The following is a 21,386-nucleotide window of genomic DNA, read 5'->3' as shown; positions in this document are numbered from 1 at the left end:
TTTGTAAATTTGTTGAAAAAATTAAAAATTGCTGGTAAACTTTTAGCCTCTTAATCATCCTAATAAAACAAAATGACATTTGAAAAATGGTGCAGATGTAAAGACGTAAAATTATTGGTTATAGCTAGTGATGAGCGAGTATACTAGTTGCTCGGGTTTTCCCAAGCACGCTCTGGTGGTCTCCGAGTATTTGTGAGTGCTCGAAGATTTAGTTTTCGTCCCGCAGCTGCATGATTTGCGGCTGCTAGACAGCTTGAATACATATGGGGATTCCCTAGCAACCAGGCAACCCCCACATGTACTCAGGCTGGCTAGCAGCCGTAAATCATGCAGCTGCGTCAACAAAAACTAAATCTCCAAGCACTTACAAATACTCGGAGACCACCTGAGCATGCTTGGGAAAACCTGAGCAACGATTATACTCGCTCATCACTAGTTGTAACATCTAAGTGGTTCGACAGTGGTTCATCTCATCACCCACTCCCGACGACATGATTGCAAAGTGCTGATGAATCCTCTGGGCAGTCAAGAGGCATAATGAAGTCGCTAAATCTGCCATTTTAGCACTCTTAGGCTGCGTGTCCACGCTCAGGATGGCCGGCGGTATCGCCGCAGCGGCGCAGCCGCTCGGCGCTAAGCCCCGCCCCCTTTCTGGGACGCGATGGTGCCGGATGTGTACTGTACACATCCGGGAACATCGCACCCCTCGCCATAGGGCCCTGTGATATTACCTGCGGCGACGCTGCGTCCCCGCAAGGTGTACGGACATGCTGCGATCTGAAAAGACGCGCAGCATGTCCGGAGTCGCAGGGCCGCCGCGTGCGGGTTTCCACGCAGAGTGGAGACGGGATTTCATAAAATCCCCTCCACTATGCTGGAACATCTGGACGCTGCTTGTTTGACGCTGCAGCTCTGCGCAGCGTCAAACAAGCAGCGTTTCCTGACCGTGGAAACATACCCTTATGAAGCCTAGTCCCAATTTACCAGATTATTGCCTATCCCCAATATAAGCAATAACTTGCTAAATGTCCAGGGACCACATGGCTGTGGACAGCTATCAATCTGAGAACAGGTTTTGAAGTGCTCCATTTGATGGAGTGGTGGCTTGCATGTTGAAAGATTCAATGAAATGCCAGAATTGCTGTTGTAGATCACTACTCTTGATCTATAAATTTACTAAAAAGTCATTACTGAGTTATGTGTATTAAAAGGAACCAATAAAAACAAATATCACACAAAAAAAACTAGCCACTAAACGGTTCCATCATCGGAAATATGCAAAAGTTCTGTCTCTCATATAAAAAAGTGTTTGTTTTTTTCCTTAGGTAGTAAAACACAAAGTGTTTTGTATACTCATTTTCTAAGTAGTAAAATGTAACAAAGAAATATAAATTTGTCATATTCATTTATGACATTTTACCACACAGTAAAAAGAAAATCCAGAAACTATGGTACATTTTAGGCCACAGGGATTTATTTTTAAGTTTTGGGTTTTTTTTTAATACCTTGCTTGGTAAATTAAGCAGTGCCATAAAAATTAAAACTCATCCTGCAAAAAAAAAACAAGCTCTCATTAGGCATGTCAATGGAGAAATACAAAAGTAATGGCTTTTGGAAGCTTTTTTTACATGACTTCTGTATAAAATGAAAATTTGTTTTTCAGTTTCGACCTTACTTTTAATTTTAATACATGTACAATGTATATGTGATCGATCATACTTCAGTGCAGGGCAGGTCACTGAGGGATCAGTGATCTATCAGAAGCCATATAGATGAATAACTATTTAGAGCACCACATGAAGACTCCCTGCAGCACGAGCATATCATTAACATATAGCTGAAAATAATGAATAAAAAAGAATAATCACAAGACGGATTTCATCAACCAAGGTATCATTGTAATCAGTATAATGGTGCCGACCTGACACTGTCTGTAGGGTACTGTGCACAATCCTGCAAACAGGTTCCCTCTAAGCTTCCACAAGTCTAGTGATCTGTATGTAGTACAATTGTAACAATTGTGCAAACGCTTGAAAAAAAAAAAAGAAAAAGACTTGTAGCTCAATAGACAAGTGTCACTTTATACAGTGTTAAAAACCTTAAGACTGACACCATAGAGGTGTATTACATAACACTTGGTCTGTTGATGATATCTACCTTTAAAGCAGAACTCCAGCATTTTTTTGTTTCAGCACATGAGTGGTGCATTTAATCTAAGTTCCCCGACCCCAGTATTATTCTTACCAGCTGCCATCTTCAGCTCTTGACCCTTGAACAGGATGTGAAAAGCGTGCCCATAAAATTAATGAATAACAAGCTGCCATATGGAAAAAGGCCATTAGGTGGCAGCAGAGCAGAAGTGTAAGAACATACATAGCATGAAAAATACAATAGTAGAAACTATGCAAATTGCCTCTGCTGAAAAAAAGAGGACTTAACTCTATAGCGCCACCTGTTGGAAGTAGCGATCCTACAAGTCACAGTCAACCCTTTAACGAGTCGTGCAATATGACTTAGGATAAAAGCCAAATCAGTATCTCAATTCGCAGACACGGTGTTTCGGGCTGTTGGCCCTCGTCAGTGCGAAGCATGAACTGATTTGGCTAGGTGAGAGGCTCTGGACTGGGGTCTAAGGGGTAACGTTTCTCCTTATGGAGAGTGACATACCAACTCTGGCTTGTCAAGGTAAGGAGGCTTATTCGCCGTGCAATGCTCCTCTGGGAATTTAAATATGCAAATTGCCTCTGCTGAAAAAAAGAGGACTTAACTCTATAGCACCACCTATTGGAAGTAGCGATCCTACAAGTCACAATCAACCCTTTAACGAGTCGTGCAATATGACTAGTATATGATATATAAGTATATATAAGTATATACAGTATATAGTACATATAAGTATATGATAGTATATGAATAGTAGAAACTGTGAAGCATAACTTACACCGAACAGCACAGTGATCAGGGACAGTTTTTCCAGTCTTCGATCACGTGATCGCTGTCTCATTAGGCATGTCAATGGAGAAATAAAAAAGTAATGGCTTTTGGAAGCTTTTTTTACATGACTTCTGTATAAAATGAAAATTTGTTTTTCAGTTTCGACCTTACTTTTAATTTGGAAGCATACACCATTGTGTTGATGAATGACTTATTCACAGCAGCCTATGGGGTTTACATCAAAGAAAAAATGAATCCCCAGGTAATTCTTCTAATAGGTTATTTTTATTTGTCTAAAACCGCATGCATCCTTCTTATAAACAATATCACTTCCTTTGGGTATGAAGGAAGTCAAAGGCGTACATATATTTGGTGCAATCTGTGAAGCCACACAGGGTCCCAAGAGGTAAGTGTGCCCACCTCCACCTCCAAAGCTGTAACCAGCTTTTATCACAAACACAACAAGTGTTTGGCAATGTACGGGGTCCATGTCTCCAAAAGCAGGAGATGGGCATAATGTATGGGCACTGCAATGTATAGGCTCTACACTTGCAGATTTTCAATTTTCACTCAGCAACATTCACAGCTGCTTGTTTCTTACAAACACCCATGGTGTCAAGATCATCACTGCACCTGTAGATACATTCTCAGAGGGGTGTAATGTCCAAAGTAGGGTCACGTGAGGGGATATGCTGCTCTTCTGGCACTTAGCGGCTCTGTATATTGAGTCCGCATACTATTTTACCATCATTTGTTCTCCACAAGTCAAAAAGTGCTCCTTCCATTCCGAGTCATGCCATGTGGCTAAGCATTAAAGTACAGTACAACCATTTTTTTACCAATTTCCTAATGTGATAATGTAAAATAATTTTTGCGGTAAAAATTAATTGTTTTTTCATCACTGCCCAATTGTATTAAATTATGTGACACACATGTGGTGTTAATATGATTGCTGGACCCCAAATTAATTTATTGAGAGGTTTAGTTTGTAAAATGGGGTCACTTATGGGGGGTTCTGCTGTTCAGGCATCTCAGAGGCCTGCAAACGATTCCATCAAAATGTGCACTACAATATGGCGCTCCTTCCCTTTTGAGCTTTGCACTGTGCCTAAAAAGTAGTTTTCGACCACATATGAGGTATTGGCTAACTTAGAAGAAATGCGTAACATATTTTGTGGTCCATTTTCTCCTATTGTCCCTTTTGAAAATTAAAAACTTGAGGTCAAATTTAAATTTTAGTGGTAAAAATTGTATACAATTCCGTGAATTGCTTGAGGATAAAAAATGCTCACTGCACTGCTAAATGAATTCATCAAGAGGTGTAGTTTCCAAAATTGGGTCACTTGTGAGGGCGCTTCAATTTTGACATGGCATCTGCAATCTGTTCCAGCCAAAATGCACTCCAGAATTCTTTTGGTGCTCTTTCGCTTCCAAGCCCTGCCTTGTACCCAAACAGTAGTTTTCCACCATATATTGGGTATTGATGTACTCAGGACAAATTGCACAACAAATTGTATAGTAAATTTTCTCCTGTTATCCTTGTGAAAATGACATTTTTTTTTTAATTTTCACAATTCAACTTTATAAAATTCTGTGAAGCACCTGTGAGTTTGAGGTGCTCACTACACCTATAGATAAGTTCCTTGAGGGGTGTAGTTTCCAAAATGGTCACTTGGGGGTTCCACTGTTTAGGCATATCAGCGGCACTGCAAATTGAGACATGGTGTCTGTGTCACGCACAGTGTAGGACAGACTAAGTGCAACACAAAGGGATAAGGGAAACGGGAACCAAACACTAGGGAAGGGGGAGTGGAGACCCCCTAGACAAATCTAACGTCACTCTGTCTGTCCTATCACCCCTATATAGGTTCCGCACCTATTGCCAAGCAGCATACTTAATCCCTGAATGACCCTGGCAAGAAGCCCTGCACCAGTAAGGACAGGATGAACGCTAGTCAATCCTCTCTACTGAGTGTGCTGCTCTATTTTTTATACTTCTTGTACTGCTAAAGACAGCTAGGATACACAAAACAAGGGAACACTTAGCGTGAGAAGACTCTGAGAGAAACACAAACATCTTTCAGCAACACTAAGGAGGAAGATAGCTGACTGCAATAGCTCCAAACCGCAACAGGGAAATGCAAATAGAAAATATCATCTGCGCTTGCCAGCAGCAAGCAGGAAGGATATCAACATTCAGGTCCAGGTGTGTCCATTAGCACCAGGGGAGGTGGTCACTGGGTCCTAGCGTTAGAAGAACCAGGCAGAAGTTTGCAAAGCAAACTGCTGAAACCTTCTGCAGAAAGATGCAGTGCAACGGTCTGCAGCCTCTGACACATCGTGACAGTACCCTCTTCTACGAGTGGCCTCCGGACACTCAAGACCAGGTTTCTTAAGGCCCCGTCTCACTAAGCGATTTACCAACGATCACGACCAGCGATATGACCTGGCCGTGATCGTTGGTAAGTCGTTGTGTGATCGCTGGGGAGCTGTCACACAGACAGCTCTCTCCAGCGACCAACGATCAGGGGAACGACTTCGGCATCGTTGAAACTGTCTTCAACGATGCCGAAGTCCCCCTGCAGCACCCGGGTAACCAGGGTAAACATCGGGTTACTAAGCGCAGGGCCGCGCTTAGTAACCCGATGTTTACCCTGGTTACCAAAAAAAACAAACAGTACATACTCGCCTTTCGGTGTCCGTCAGGTCCCTGGCCGTCTGCTTCCTGCTCTGACTGAGATCCGGCCGTACAGTGAGAGCAGAGCGCAGCGGTGACGTCACTGCTGTGCTCTCACTTCTCACTGTACGGCCGGGAGTCAGTCAGAGCAGGAAGCAAACGGCCAGGGACCTGACGGACACCGAAAGGCGAGTATGTACTGTTTGTTTTTTTTGGTAACCAGGGTAAACATCGGGTTACTAAGCGCGGCCCTGCGCTTAGTAACCCGATGTTTACCCTGGTTACCAGTGAAGACATCGCTGGATCGGTGTCACACACACCGATTCAGCGATGTCAGCGGGGCCTCAACGACCAAAAAAAGGTCCAGGCCATTCCGACACGACCAGCGATCTCGCAGCAGGGGCCTGATCGCTGGTACTTGTGACTCAGCAGCGATCTCGCTAGCGATCTCGCTATGTGAGACGGGGCCTTTAGGATAAGAGGTGTGGAATGAACAAACCAGCCTGGGGACGTTCACACTGATGCACAAACCCACATCCTTTTCTCTGGACCATAACCCCTCCAATGCACCAAGTATTGTAGGGAACGACGTCCGAGGCAAGAATCTACAATCCTCGAAATTTGAAACTCTAGGTTTCCATCAACAATAATTGGGGGAGGCGGTAGGGGTGAGGGTTCAAGAGGTTCCACTTATCTCTTGAGCGAAGCCCTGTGAAAAATATTGTAGATCTTAAGAGCCTGAGGAAGCTCAAGATGATGCTGCTTGACCAATGATGGTGGTTATCTTATAGGGACCAATGAATTTAGTTCCCAACTTCCAGGAAGGAACCCTCAACCTAAAATTCCTGGTACACAACCACACAAAGTCATTCACATTCAGGTCTGAACCTGGCACGTGTTTACTGACAGTCATACGTTTATACCTGTCTCCTCTATTTGGAACAGGTAGTTGCGAAACAGGACCAGATGGACGGGTATGCCGTACTTTAGAATGTGCTCAAACATTGCAGGTAGACACTTGTTCAACCACATCCCGATGCAACCCCGGCCACCAAAAACGACAAGAAAGAAAGTACGCGGTTGCCTTACCACCTGGGTGACCAGCAAATACAAAGAAATTCTCTAATTACTTTGCGGCGCAATTTATACGGCCCAAACAACCTCCCCAAAGGGCAGGAGGCAGGGACCTCCAGGTCAGTGTACAAGCCCAAGATGCCTAACCCCTTCTGTAAAATTGGGGTAGGGTCCTCCAAGTTAGACAAAAATTCTGATAAGGACCCTATAGATACAGCAGAAAGGGAAACGGTTAGGCAGTTACCATGACAGTAATCTCCCCACTTTACAATCTCTCTGGATTTCCAATCCACAGTTGGATTATGCTTCACCAACCAGGGCAAATCCAGAACAATTGGAGTGTGGAGATTCTTCATGACATAACAAGGGATTATTTCATAATGCAAAGACCCCACCTTCAGTCTTCTGTTATGAACAATTTGTGTCAGTGTTCTCTGTGCAAGTGGTGCTGAGTCGATGGCGCAAATAGGAATAGGTTAGGCAAGTTAGAGCAGACAAAACCATGAGTTCTAGCAAGCTCAGCATCCACCATACTGACTCCACTGTCTACAAACACTGACATTTTTTCAGACATGCTCTCTAGCACCCCCTCTACTGTCAGGACAAAAAGAGAATTGCAGGTTAAAGACGAACACACCCCTTGATTATCAAGCTCAAGGCTCCCAAGGGTTAATCGAGCCTCTTTTGGCTTTGGAATTGCAGGACATGCCCCAATAAAATGTCACTTCTTCCAAAAAAACCACACACCCTTTTTCTTGCAAATATCAGGGGGAAACAAGTGACGTGAATGCACCTCGCATCTGCATGGGGTCCTCTAATTCCACAAGTATAGGTTCACCTCCGGACCTTTCCTCCAACACCGGGATCTTGTCCCTAAAAGAGGGTTCAGAAGCAGGTGGTCTTACCCACTTGTCCCTCAAGCGTTTATCCACCCGAATAGCCAACCTCCAAAGACACAGGAGTTTCATGCACTCATGTTTCATGCGTCCTTTAACCTTTCAGTGAGGCCCTGAAGGAATTGGCTTCTAAGAGCCGGGTTATTCCATTTAGTAAACTTCAAACAAAGAAAAAGTATGCAGCTCTCATCGTGGCCGGTAATTACATGCTCCAATGTAAATATATGAGTAGAAAGCCAATAGGGTCTAGCCTCCTGATGTACCCTAATGAAATATTGTAGGGCGAAACGAGTTGAGGCGATACTGCAGGGATTATTTTAGCTTAAATCATGGCCCAACATCTCGGGCAGATTGTGAAAATAGTAGTCCCAATACAAATATAGGGACGGGGCGTTACTGCATTTGAGTGATAGAGCTTGGACAATACGGCTCTTCACTTTTGGCAGAGTGTGAATTTTTTTCCCCAATTGATTGAATGGGAATAATATGTGTCCATGAGAGGTGACATCTAGAGACTGAGGATATAAGTCATTCACCTCGGCTAGTGGATTTCACTTCCTTGTCTTAAGTGGACATAGGAGCTATTGTGTGTGCAGCGCCCCAGAGTCCTGGTCGTTGCAGTACTGTGGATCCGCCACTATGGGGAGCCATGGTGCGTTCGATGGCACTGAAGGAGTTCCTCTGAGCAGGTATCACAGACACCAATATGTTTCACAGCTGGGCCTCCGGGGGGAGCTAAGGGTTCTATTCATTAGGCCACTCCCCACCATAGTGGGTAAACTGGGGGTCAGGCAGGAAGTTAGAAGAGAAAGCTGACTGGATTGAACGAAGCAACACCTTGTGGCAGAGGGTGTTGTGGAGGAAGAGACAGTAGGGCCTCTGTCAGGGGTGGGATCCTGACAGAGACTTGGCATTGGAAAGAACGTAACGGGACCGTGCCTGCTCAGCATAGCGGCGGTGCCCTAAGAAAGGACTAGAAGCGAGATAGATTGTGCTGAGTGAGAAACGAGATCAAGCGAAAGGAGAATACCAGTAGGGGTCATGCTGTAAGACCGGAGCAACATCCTACTGAGGCGCACTACCGGTGGCCGGAACGCCGAGGGAGTGGAATAGCATACAGCTTCAAGCCATACTCCAAACAGCGGCAGGGCAGTCAGTTTAAGGCGGGCTGTCTAACACATATCACCTATGAAGTCTTGGGGGGCAATTGCGGGAGAGGGGCGTCTCTAGGGTCCCGGAAGAACTCCAGGCCTACCTGACAAACGGGTGCCGTTCCAACCTGAATAACAGGGCGGGATGGAATACGAGAAGAACATCAAGTAATCGAGTTGTGAGGGAACTTAAGAAACAGACACAACCGTTGTGGGGTACTTTCCGTGAGCACAGCAGGGAAGGACTACAACACACAGCGCTAGAAGGAGGGCACTGATTTCCACCTGTGAGGAGAACTCTGGAGGTGCCATTGGACCGGTCGGACTTGCGCAGCCTGGTGAACCGTATTCTGGACTGAGGACTCAGAGATCTCCAGTAAAGAGGTAAAGAGACTGCAACCTGGTGTCCTCGTTATTTGCCGCGACCTGCACCGCTACACCACCATTAACCCCACTTATTGCATCGGACGTCCCCCACTGACAGACAGGACCACGGACCGGGCCTAGCCACCGTGATAACCCCAGGACTGAGACTCAGAGGCCCGGCTCCGGGTACCCCTCGGCCCTGCGGCGGTGTGGGGGCGCTCCACAACTTGGCGTCACGAACAGGATCTACTTAAGCCTGAGGAATCAGGTCATGTGTGCCTTGGAACTGTGATTTGTTGTGCTTTATTACAAGGACTGTGTGTTGCCACTTGCCGCCAGAAGTTCCCGCCAAAACCGCCGCCATTACAGCGCTAAGGAGAGCGCAGGAGAAGAAGAAGGGCGTGGAAGTGGGCGTGAACAAGCTGAAGAGCGCGAAAGACAATGGCCGCCCAGTCTAAATATCTCGGCCCCTTGAGGACGTGTCCGTCAGCAGCCGAGATCCGCCTCCTGATCCTTAATGGTGGGCAGAGACAACGAAAACGAAACCGCCCACGAAGAAGAGAGCGGGAAAAGGACGAGGAAGAAGGAGCGAGCAACATGGAGGCCGCCATGGCCAGCCGCCCGGAGCCGGAGCGTGGGGTCAGAGCCGAGGACTCCCCCAGCTACCCGGAGGGACACCGCAACCAGGCCTCCACCGCTGATATTGAATTCCTGCAGGCCGGAGCGGACGAGCTCGGCGACCAACCCCTGCAGACGCAGCTGAACACTGAGGCCGGGTGGAAGAAGACCATCATCGGGAGCCTCGCCAGACGTCTGTCGGCAGCCTCGTCTGGTCCGGAGCAGAAAAGAAGTCCCAGCGCTTCGAAGCTGGAAAGCAAGGCCCTGCCGGAAAGCGGTATGCTGCATGCAGAGATGACAACGCTGCAGCACAAGGCCCCGCAACCAGCGTTCCAGACCCCAGCGGAGACGGAGCAGACCGGCATCGGAGGGACCGCATCTGAAGCAGGTATGAAAGACGACCCTGCCCTGACGACCGACACCACTCCAGCGACTGCTAGTGCCACAACTGCTGACTCCGTTCCAGTGACTGATCTCGCAGCAGCCGCTACCTTTGCTGCAGCAAATGCCCCTACTCAAGCTGCGCAGACCTCCATCGCTGTGCATGACCTAACCGTACATGAGAGACGGATTAACGGCGTTTGTCCAGCACTGGGTGCAACCCTGGACTTCGCCCTTCCCGGGCCAAGAGGGGTTAAGTGCCAGGTGCAGCCCTGGAAGCCGTCCAACTAAACCTCGGAAACCTGAAAATGTAAATAGTTTTGTCCGTTAACTGTTTGTATACTGTTTGCTGCTAAACCCGTTCAGGGTTAACTCTTTATGGATCCCTTAGTTGACCCGGGATCCCTATTGTTTGTTTTTCCTACCAGTTTTTGCATAAGTTTTACAAACTGAGAAATCATGAACAGTGCATGATCCAAACTTTCGTGTAAATAGTTTGCACCTTCTTAAAGGCGCTTTCTACTGGTTTTACTTAAAGACTCTTTGCGAAGATACCGTTCTGGAACCTTTGCTGAGCAAAGACTGGTAGGCTGAGAAGACGAGCTACCTCAGAAAGACTTGATCCCCTCTTAAGGGGGATGTGTGACCTAAACTTGAAAGTGATACTGTTTTAGAACCGTAATATGATGATGCTCTGGAAGAAATGTAACTGTTATGCATAAAGAAAAGTTATGTGTGTTTAATCTGTTTGAAATGTGAAACCTATATAATGTTCTTTAAAAGGAAAGATGCAGAGAGCCCGTAGGGGAAGAATTAGAGTCCTGCATAGTTGAAAGAAAGGAAGTAATAACGAAGGTGAGGATAGAAGGTAAACCCTGAGTCCCCATAGAAAGTTAGTTCGTTACTAAGGACAGAGAGTGAACCCGTAGGGGTTAGGGAGCGAGTCCTTATAGGAGCCAAGTAGAGCCGGCTCAGTGTTCTCAAATTGAAAGTAAAGTTATGTTCTATACTATGTATAGTAGTTGAAAAGGCAGTAGGCCCTGGCTGAACGGGGCGGTCCTGTAACAGAAAGGAGAGGCAGTAGGTCTGGCGCCGATAGGACAGGCGGTCCTGCAGATTCCAAAGAAGGCGAATGAAAAGTTAGAATACCTTATAATGTGATTATAGGAAGGTCTTTAGTGGATTTAGAGTGTGAATCCTTAAAGGCAATGTTAAATTATTGTTCACAAAATTTGCACTTAGTAGAATACCCGGTTGGGTAATGAGAGTTAATTGGAGCCTGTTGCTATGATATTTAATTATGTTTGTAACGTTAAAAGTGTCCTCACCTCCCATAAAGGGAAGCCTGTTCAAGTATACTTATTGTTTTGCACTCAACAAAATTGTATGTCTTTTTGCTAACCTGTATTGTTGTTTTCTTCCCAGTCCCGGAGTACTGTGTTTAACCAGGGGGGAGTGCAGCGCCCCAGAGTCCTGGTCGTTGCAGTACTGTGGATCCGCCACTATGGGGAGCCATGGTGCGTTCGATGGCACTGAAGGAGTTCCTCTGAGCAGGTATCACAGACACCAATATGTTTCACAGCTGGGCCTCCGGGGGGAGCTAAGGGTTCTATTCATTAGGCCACTCCCCACCATAGTGGGTAAACTGGGGGTCAGGCAGGAAGTTAGAAGAGAAAGCTGACTGGATTGAACGAAGCAACACCTTGTGGCAGAGGGTGTTGTGGAGGAAGAGACAGTAGGGCCTCTGTCAGGGGTGGGATCCTGACAGAGGCTTGGCATTGGAAAGAACGTAACGGGACCGTGCCTGCTCAGCATAGCGGCGGTGCCCTAAGAAAGGACTAGAAGCGAGATAGATTGTGCTGAGTGAGAAACGTGATCAAGCGAAAGGAGAATACCAGTAGGGGTCATGCTGTAAGACCGGAGCAACATCCTACTGAGGCGCACTACCGGTGGCCGGAACGCCGAGGGAGTGGAATAGCATACAGCTTCAAGCCATACTCCAAACAGCGGCAGGGCAGTCAGTTTAAGGCGGGCTGTCTAACACATATCACCTATGAAGTCTTGGGGGGCAATTGCGGGAGAGGGGCGTCTCTAGGGTCCCGGAAGAACTCCAGGCCTACCTGACAAACGGGTGCCGTTCCAACCTGAATAACAGGGCGGGATGGAATACGAGAAGAACATCAAGTAATCGAGTTGTGAGGGAACTTAAGAAACAGACACAACCGTTGTGGGGTACTTTCCGTGAGCACAGCAGGGAAGGACTACAACACACAGCGCTAGAAGGAGGGCACTGATTTCCACCTGTGAGGAGAACTCTGGAGGTGCCATTGGACCGGTCGGACTTGCGCAGCCTGGTGAACCGTATTCTGGACTGAGGACTCAGAGATCTCCAGTAAAGAGGTAAAGAGACTGCAACCTGGTGTCCTCGTTATTTGCCGCGACCTGCACCGCTACACCACCATTAACCCCACTTATTGCATCGGACGTCCCCCACTGACAGACAGGACCACGGACCGGGCCTAGCCACCGTGATAACCCCAGGACTGAGACTCAGAGGCCCGGCTCCGGGTACCCCTCGGCCCTGCGGCGGTGTGGGGGCGCTCCACATGTGTCCAACAGATTGACACTGCATTATGGAGAATCGCCACTCCTTTTGAGAATATGTGCAATACATTAGCATTTTAGTCTATTGACAGTCTGACACTTTAGTTTACTGATAGTTTGTTCGGAAATTGGCTGTTAATAAATAGAAATGAGAATATGGTATATCCTCAAGATAAGGGTTTAGTGGAATAGCGATCTATTGTCGATAAGAGAGGATTCCTGGAGAAGTCTCCTCGCAATATCAGGGGATGTTCACTAATCTAATTGCAAATACAGTGCCAATTGTTTGAGATATATATATTAGTGTCCTTTGTGAAGCCCCTATAGGGGTCATTTAGGACAGACTGCACACGAGCACAATTACATTATTATTTAATTATTATTAATAAAGGTTAAGTTTTATTGTTTTTCCACCACAGTCGGTGTTTTTTCACATTGCTTTAATATCTGTGAAGAATGTGGTTTTTAAAATGGTGTCATTTTTGGGTATTTTCTGTCATATAGGGCCCTGAAAGTCACTTCAAATGTCATGTAGTCCCTAAAACAAACTGTTTAAATAATTATGCTGATGTAAAGTAGACTTATGAGAAATTATATTGTACTTTATGATAGTGGTAAAATTTCTTTGATATGACTTGCGTTTATTTGTGGAAAAAAAACGGAAATTTGGCAACAATTTTAAAAATTTAGCAATTTTCAAACTTTCAATTTTTATGCCCTTAAATTAGAGTCACATTGCACAAAATAGAGAACATTTCCCACATACCTAATTTACATCAGCACAATTTTTGAAACATAATTTTTTTGTGGTAGGATGTTATAAGGGTTAAAAGTTGACCAGCGATTTCTCATTTTAACAACAACATTTGCAAATCCATTTTTTTAGGGACCAACTCACATTTTAAGTGACTTTGAGGGGCCTATATAACAGAAAATACCCAAAAGTGACACCATTCTAAAACCTGCACCCCTCAAGGTGCTCAAAACCACATTCAAGAAGTTTATTAACCCTTCAGGTGCTTCACGGGAATTTTCGGAATGTGGAAGGAAAAAATAAAGATTTACTTTTCTTTCACAAAAATTTTCCTTTAGACCTAATTTGTTTTAACTTTTGCAAGGGTAACAGCAGAAAATGGACCATACAATTTGTTGTGCAATTTCACCTGAGCATGCTGATACCCCATATGTGGGGGAATTCTACTGTTTGGGTGCACGGCAGGACTCAGAATGGAAGGAGCGCCATTTCACTTTTTGAATGTAAAATTTGCTGGAATAATTAGTGGACGCCATGTCACGTTTGGAGAGCCCCTGATGTGCCTAAACAGTAGAAACCCCCAACAAGTGGCATTTTGGAAACTAGACCCCTTATGGAACTAATCTAGATGTGTATTTAGCACCTTGAATCCACAGGTGCTTCACAAAAGTTTATAATGTAAAGCCATGAAAATAAAAAATAAAAAAATCACATTTTTTCCCAGATAAATCTGTTTTAGCTCCACATTTTGCATTTTCATAAGGGTAACAGGAGAAATTGCTCTATACAATTTGTTGTGCAATTTCTCCTGAGTACGCCGGAACCCCACATACAGAGGAATACTACTGATAAGGTGCACGGCAGGGCTTGGAAGGGAAGGAGCGCATTTTTACTTTTTGAAGGCAAAATTTGTTGGAATAATTAGCGGACGCTGTGTCGTGTTAGGAGAGCCTTTGATGTACCTAAACAGTGGAAACACCCCATAAATGACACAATTTTGGAAACTAAAAGTTCCTTCGGGAATTTATCAAGATGTATATTGAGCACCTTGAACCCCCTGGTGCTTCACAGAAGTTTATAATGTTAAGCAGTAAAAATAAAAAAAAAATTACATTTTTCCCACAAAAATCTTTTTTAGCTACAAATTTTATATTTTCACAAGGGCAAAAGGAAAAAATGGACCCCAAAGTTTGTTGCGCACATTTGTCCTACATTCACCGATACCCCATACAGTATGTGGTTGAAAACTACTTTTGACCACAGTGCAAAGCTCAAAAGGGAAGTAGCGCCATATTACTGTGCAGATTCTGCTGCACTAGTTTGAGGGTGCCATGTTACATTGGCAGAGCCCCTGAGATGCCTGAACAGCAGACCCCCCATAAGTGACCCCATTTTACAAACTAAACCTCTCAATAAATTCATCTGGGGGTGCAGTGATTATATTGACACCACAGGTGTGTCACAGACTTTTATACCATTGGGCAGTGAAGAAAAAATAATTTTTACCACCAAAATTGTGTGTTAGCCCCAAGTTTTACATTTTCGTGCTGGGAAATGGGTAAAAATGGCACCAAAATGTGTTCCTCAATTTCTGTTGAATGTTGAAATGCCCTATATGTATGTGGCTGTATAGTACTGCTTAGCCATACAAAGGGACTCGGGAGGGACGTAGCGCTATTTTCCTCCTGGAGCACAGATTTTCCTAGAATAGTTTGCGGATTCCATATAAAGAACCGCTAAGTGCTAGAAAAGCAGAATCCCCCCTCAAGTGACCCCCTTATTGGAAATTATAGCCCATTGGGAATTTATCTACAAATGTAATGACAATTTTGACTCCTTGGATGCTTTCCAGAAACAGGCAGCAGTGGATGTTGCCAAGTGAAAATTGCAAACTGCCATTGCAGTCACCAGTACATTATGCCCAGCTCATGCTTCTGAAGACAGGCACCTGTACAGTGGGGGAAATAAGTATTTGATCCCTTGCTGATTTTCTAAGTTTGTCCACTGACAAAGACATGAACAGTTTATAATTTTAATGGTAAATTAATTTTAACATTGAGAGATAGAATATCAAAAATAAACTCCAGAAAATCACATTATATAAATTATATAAATTTATTTGCATTTTGCAGTGAGAAATTAAGCTGTGGACACTCTACTGCTAAACCCTTCTCCTGACCATTATAGGTACAAAGCAATGGGAAGCACTTAGTGACAGATTTACCTTTAGACAGTGGAGCCCAAAAGTCCCCACTGACTATAATGAACAAATTCAATTTTCATACTTGACACCTAAGTTTTTGTTATAAATCCACACTCATTCAGACTATTTCTTCAGTGTTTCTCTTTGGTCTCCTGACTATGCAAGTTGCAACTGTGAATGCCACAATGTGCCCTAGAGCAAGCAGAGAGGAGCATCTTTTAAGGTGCTGTCTAGGACCACTGTGTCTTCCCTTGTGAAGGCCTCTTCCTGGAGTGGCCCACTTGGTCTCATCAGATTTGAAGAATGGCACATAGAACAGAATGTATCACTATCACATATTAAGACTAAGGCATCAAAGTGTCTATACAAACTATCAGAAGGCGTTTCCACACTGTGCTACAGCTACAGGTCTTCCATTAACCTAATGCCACCGCTCTCAAAGGCTATCATGGTTCAGAGCAAAATTTCAATGTAGGCTGGAATGCAGGTCTATCTTATCTTCAACGATAAGCCCTGATTTTGTCTTAGATGCAATGAGAGATTTGTATGGAGACCATGTGGTCAAAGCCATGAAGAGGCCTTCATGAGGGAACGTGAAGGTATCTCAGATGCCACTTTTCAATACGTCACCAGGCCACATGTTGTTCATGCTATTGTGAGCAGCTTGCCTGGCCTAAACAAGCTGTCATGGCCTATAATGTCTTCAGACTTCTCCCCCATCTAGTACACGTGGGGCACCATTGGTAGGAGCTGGTAAAAAGAGTAGCCAGCAACGGATCTTGATGATTTGTGTTCCCAATTGCAGTCAGTCTAGCACAACATTCCTGAGACAACCAAGTGCATGTATATCTGAGCAAGGCACTTGTTCTTGATTCTGAATAAATTAAGATGTTGAAAAAAAGTCTTTTAATCATTTGCATATCATTACTATGTCTATTGCTCCTGAGATTTTTATAATTCATTGACTTTTTCTTCTTGGTGATGCAATTTCAATGTTGAGGCATATGTATTATTTTAATTTAATTTTGTGTACTTTTCTTATTAATATTTTCTGTTTTGGGATAGGATGTTTTTTTGAGGGAGGGAGATGTATGGTGTTGCCATTTTAGTTTTCATGTCAGGCAGCCGAAAAGCTACATTCTGCTCTGGTCCTAGGAATAAAACGGAAGGTCGGTGACTTATGACAAATCCAGAGAGCAAGTCAAAGCTAGAAGGCCAAGGCACAGGTCAAACTGCAGAGAGGGGCAAGGGACTAGGATATAGGCCCAGCCCACACAAACATCACAGGGTCAGAACTTTGGCAAGCTGAAGAAAACAAATATGGGCTTTAGGCAGAAAAATCTCAAAACTAAAACCTGATACTCCAGGAGGGATAGGAACCCCTTGTCTGATTTAGAGAGTTTTATTTCTGCTGATGTTGATTTACAGTTTGTCTCTTTTATAGGAACTTGGCAAATATGGAGTCCTTTTTTATAACGCTGCTTTCATGATTTTACCTACATTGCTTTACACGATCTGGATGGGGGAATTTGAAAAGGTAATTTTTTTCTGATGGAAACAAATATTTTCCTGCATACATAATGTAAGAAAGATTAATCAATTTTAAATTTTCCCTTTAAAGTGATCTAAATTTATCACCACTAATTTTACATAATTATAAAATCATCCCCTTCCCTTCCTATATAAATGTTAAAAACAAGACCTCACCTGGAAATGTTGGTGAAAAAACCAGAGGAGCTAAATGCAGACGGATGTATGCAAATTGATAACATATCTGAAAACAAATCCAAAATATTCACTTTTTATCTTAAAAAAAACTGTCTAAATATTATATTATATTAAAGGGGTATTCTGACTCTGCTTACTTCTGCATTGGAAGGACCAGTGGTATCATGTCTATACTGAAATCTGCTGGACATGATCATAGCATATCTAACACATGTCCTATTTATTCGATTAGGACAGATGCAGAATTGGGCAGAGCCAGAATACCTCTGCAAAAGTTCCCTGGATAAAATACTGAAATCTGCAGCATTGAAAGAGTTATCCGATCTTAAACTAGCAGTCTGCAGTTACTCAATGTGACTGCTGACTTATGATTCCTCACATCACACGTATTGTGAGCTGTGAGGATTCTCTGGTGCCAGGAATGGCGGTAATGTGACTATATGTATGTATGTGATTTGCATACTCCCAGCCATAATCCAACTAGACCAGGGGTGGGGTATCTTTTTTCTGCCAAGGGCCATTTGGATATTTATACCATCCTTCGGGGGCCATACAAACTCCGCCCACAAAGTACATCCTGACTCTGGCACTGGTTTCAGGACGTAATCTTTCATTGCATGCCCTTCAGTGTTCAGTACTGAACACTGCATGTGTGTGTGCTAACAGAGCAGCAAGAAATTAATGAGCTTGTGGCAATCAAAATACAGCTCCTTGCCCAAGAATTCCGTCCCTGAGAATCTGTTCGGGGGCCTGGCCTGATAAAAGGTCATCGAGGGCTGTAAATGGCCCTGGGGCCTGAGGTTCCCCACCCCTGAACTAGACTTTTTCTAGCCTTGATCAATACACTTGCATGGAGCGAGGCTGCGCCCAGTTAGGCGGATAGTGGCCGGGAGTATTCAAACTGCATACTTGCAGTGACATAACTACTGATCCTGGCATCGGAGAATCCCCACAGTGTGCAGTGCGTGCACTGATATTTATGTGATAATTCACAAGTTTGCAGTCACATAGTCACATAAGGTGACTGCAGACTTCTAGTTTAAGATCAGGCAACCCTTTCAAGCAGAATTCAGACAAACGTTTCAAAAATCGGCATTAAAGCATCATGTTTGTATCAAATTTTTACATATATTTATATATTATTTTTATACATCAACAGTTTAAAATGTAAGTGATCAAAGAATAGTTTCCTAGGTTAATAATGGCAATGTATAAGTAAAAATTGAATGCAATATAGATGATCAATGTGGGATCCTTATTATTATGATTATTAGTATTATATTTTTATTTGTTTGCACTCCCATAGTCTTGAATAGGCATGTCTCATATGAAATTCAGAAGTCTAATGTAGAATCGTTGCTTTTTTGCAGTTTTTTTCTTTTCTGCAGCCAAAACCAGATCTCTTGGCATTAAAAAAGCTGCAGACAAAAATCAGGTTTTGCATTTTTTTTGCTGGTTTTCTTGCCTTGTTTTTCAGGATCCCAAAGTTCAGTTTTGCTTCCACCATACAAGCATGAGCAACGCAAGATGTTAGGCCAGAAATGCCTTGTATGTGACACCATAAAACATTTTTGGAAAAAATAACAATTTGATCAAATTTACTGGAAAAAGTTCATATGAGTTCATGTAAAAATACACAGCAGCAAATGTGAAAACATGGGGGGCAGTTGGATTGGTCAGGCATAGTTTACTCAAGACATTGGCAGGGCATTCAGTTGGTCAGGCACTGTCTACTTTAACACATTGGTAGGGCATTGAGTTGGTCAGTCATTATTCAATTTCACTTGTTGGTAGGACATTACCCCCAAGGGTGGTTTGCACGTTAATGACCGGGCCAATTTTTACAATTCTGACCACTGTCCTTTTATGAGGTTATAACTCTGGAATGCTTCAATGGATCCTGATGATTCTCACTTTTCTCGTGACATATTGTACTTCATGATAGTGGTAACATTTATTTGATATTACCTGCGTTTATTTGTGAAAAAAATGGAAATTTGGTGAAAATTTTGAAAATTTCGCAATTTTTCCAACTTTGAATTTTTATGCCCTTAAATCACAGAGATATGTCACACAAAATACATAATAATTAACATTTCCCACATGTCTACTTTACATCAGCACAATTTTGGAAACAAAGTTATTTTTTGTTAGGGGGTTATAAGGGTTAAAATTTGACCAGCAATTTCTCATTTTTACAACACCATTTTTTTTAGGGACTACATAACATTTGAAGTAACTTTGAGGGGTCTATATGATAGAAAATAACCAAGTGTGACACCATTCTAAAAACTGCACCCCTCAAGGTGCTCAAAACCACATTCAAGAAGTTTATTAACCCTTCAGGTGTTTCACCTGAATTTTTGGAATGTTTTTAAAAAAAATGAACATTTATCTTTTTTTCACAAAAAATTTACTTCAGCTCCAATTTGTTTTATTTTACTAAGGGTATCAGGAGAAATTGGACCCCAAAAGTTGTTGTACAATTTGTCACGAGTACGCTGATACCCCATATGTGGGGGTAAACCACTGTTTGGAAGGGAAGGGAAGGAGCGCCGTTTAACTTTTCAATGCGAAATTGACTGGAATTGAAATAGGACACCATGTCGCGTTTGGAGAGCCCCTGATGTGCCTAAACATTGAAATCCCCCACAAGTGACACCATTTTGGAAAGTAGACCCCCTAAGGAACTTATCTAGATATGTGGTGAGCACTTTGACCCACCAAGTGCTTCACAGAAGTTTATAATGTAGAGCCGTAAAAATAAAAAATCATATTTTTTTAAAAATTGATCATTTCGCCCCCAATTTTTTATTTTCCCAAGGGTAATAGAAGAAATTGGACGCCAAAAGTTGTTGTGCAAATTATCCTGAGTATGCTGATATCCCATATGTGGGGGTAAACCACTGTTTGGGCGCATGGCAGAGCACGGAAGGGAAAAAGCGCCGTTTGACTTTTCAATGCAAAATTGACTGGAATTAAGATAGGATGCCATGTCGCGTTTTGAGAGCCCGTGATGTGCCTAAACAGTGGAAACCCCCAAAAGTGACACCATTTTGGAAAGTAGACCCCCTAAGGAACTTATCTAGATGTGATGTGAGAACTATGAACCCCCAAGTGTTTCACTACAGTTTATAATGCAGAGCCGTGAAAATAAAACTTTTTTTTCCACAAAAAATGTTTTTAGCCCTCAGTTTTGTATTTTCCCAAGGGCAACAGGAGAAATTGGACCCCAAAAGTTGTTGTCCAATTTGTCCTGAGTATGCTGATACCCCATATTTTGGGGTAAACCCCTGTTTGGCTGCACGGGAGAGGTCGAAAGGGAAGGAGCACTGTTTTACTTTTTCAACGCAGAATTGTCTGGAATTGAGATCGAATGCCATGTCGCGTTTGGAGAGCCCCTGATGTGCCTAAACAGGGGAAACCCCTCAATTCTAATTCTAACCCTATCCCGAACACACCCCTAACCCTAATCTCAACCCTAATCCCAACCGTAAATGTAATCCAAGCCTTAGCCCTAACTTTAGCCCCAACCCTAGCTCTAAATTTAGCCCCAACCCTAACCCTAACTTTAGCCCCAACCCTAACTTTAGCCCCAACCCTAACTTTAGCCCCAACTCTAACCCTAACTTTAGCCCAAACCCTAAATGTTGCCTTAACCCTAACTTTAGCCCCAACCCTAACTCTAACTTTAGCCCCAACCCTAACCCTAACTTTAGCCCCAACTCTAACCCTAACATTTTAACCCCAACCCTAACTCTAACTTTAGCCCCAACCCTAACCCTAACTTTAGCCCCAACCCTAACCCTAACTTTAGCCCCAACCCTAACCCTAACTTTAGCCCCAACCCTAACCCTAACTTTAGCCCCAACACTAACTGTAGCCTCAAACCTAACTGTAGCCCTAACCCTAGCTTTAGCCCCAACCCTAACCCTAACTTTAGCCCCAACCATAACTGTAGCCCTAACCCTAACTTTAGCCCCAACCCTAACCCTAACCC

At 43.7% G+C, this 21,386-nt stretch overlaps 1 protein-coding gene across 1 annotated transcript in view; it reads left to right on the top strand.

Annotated features, from left to right (window-relative positions):
• SLC35D2 (solute carrier family 35 member D2) overlaps window positions 1-21,386 on the top strand; it is a 186,289-nt gene that overhangs the window by 102,771 nt on the left and 62,132 nt on the right. The window contains exons 7-8 of the mRNA XM_077299652.1: window positions 3,094-3,196; window positions 17,103-17,195. Coding sequence (XP_077155767.1) covers window positions 3,094-3,196; window positions 17,103-17,195 — 196 coding nt within the window. The remainder of the gene's footprint in view (window positions 1-3,093; window positions 3,197-17,102; window positions 17,196-21,386) is intronic.

Source organism: Ranitomeya variabilis, chromosome 1, assembly GCF_051348905.1.
Source record: "Ranitomeya variabilis isolate aRanVar5 chromosome 1, aRanVar5.hap1, whole genome shotgun sequence".
In the NCBI taxonomy this organism is placed as follows: Eukaryota; Metazoa; Chordata; class Amphibia; order Anura; family Dendrobatidae; genus Ranitomeya; species Ranitomeya variabilis.
The sequence above is the reverse complement of the archived record's forward strand: the minus strand, read 5'-3'. Positions and strand labels throughout refer to the sequence as shown.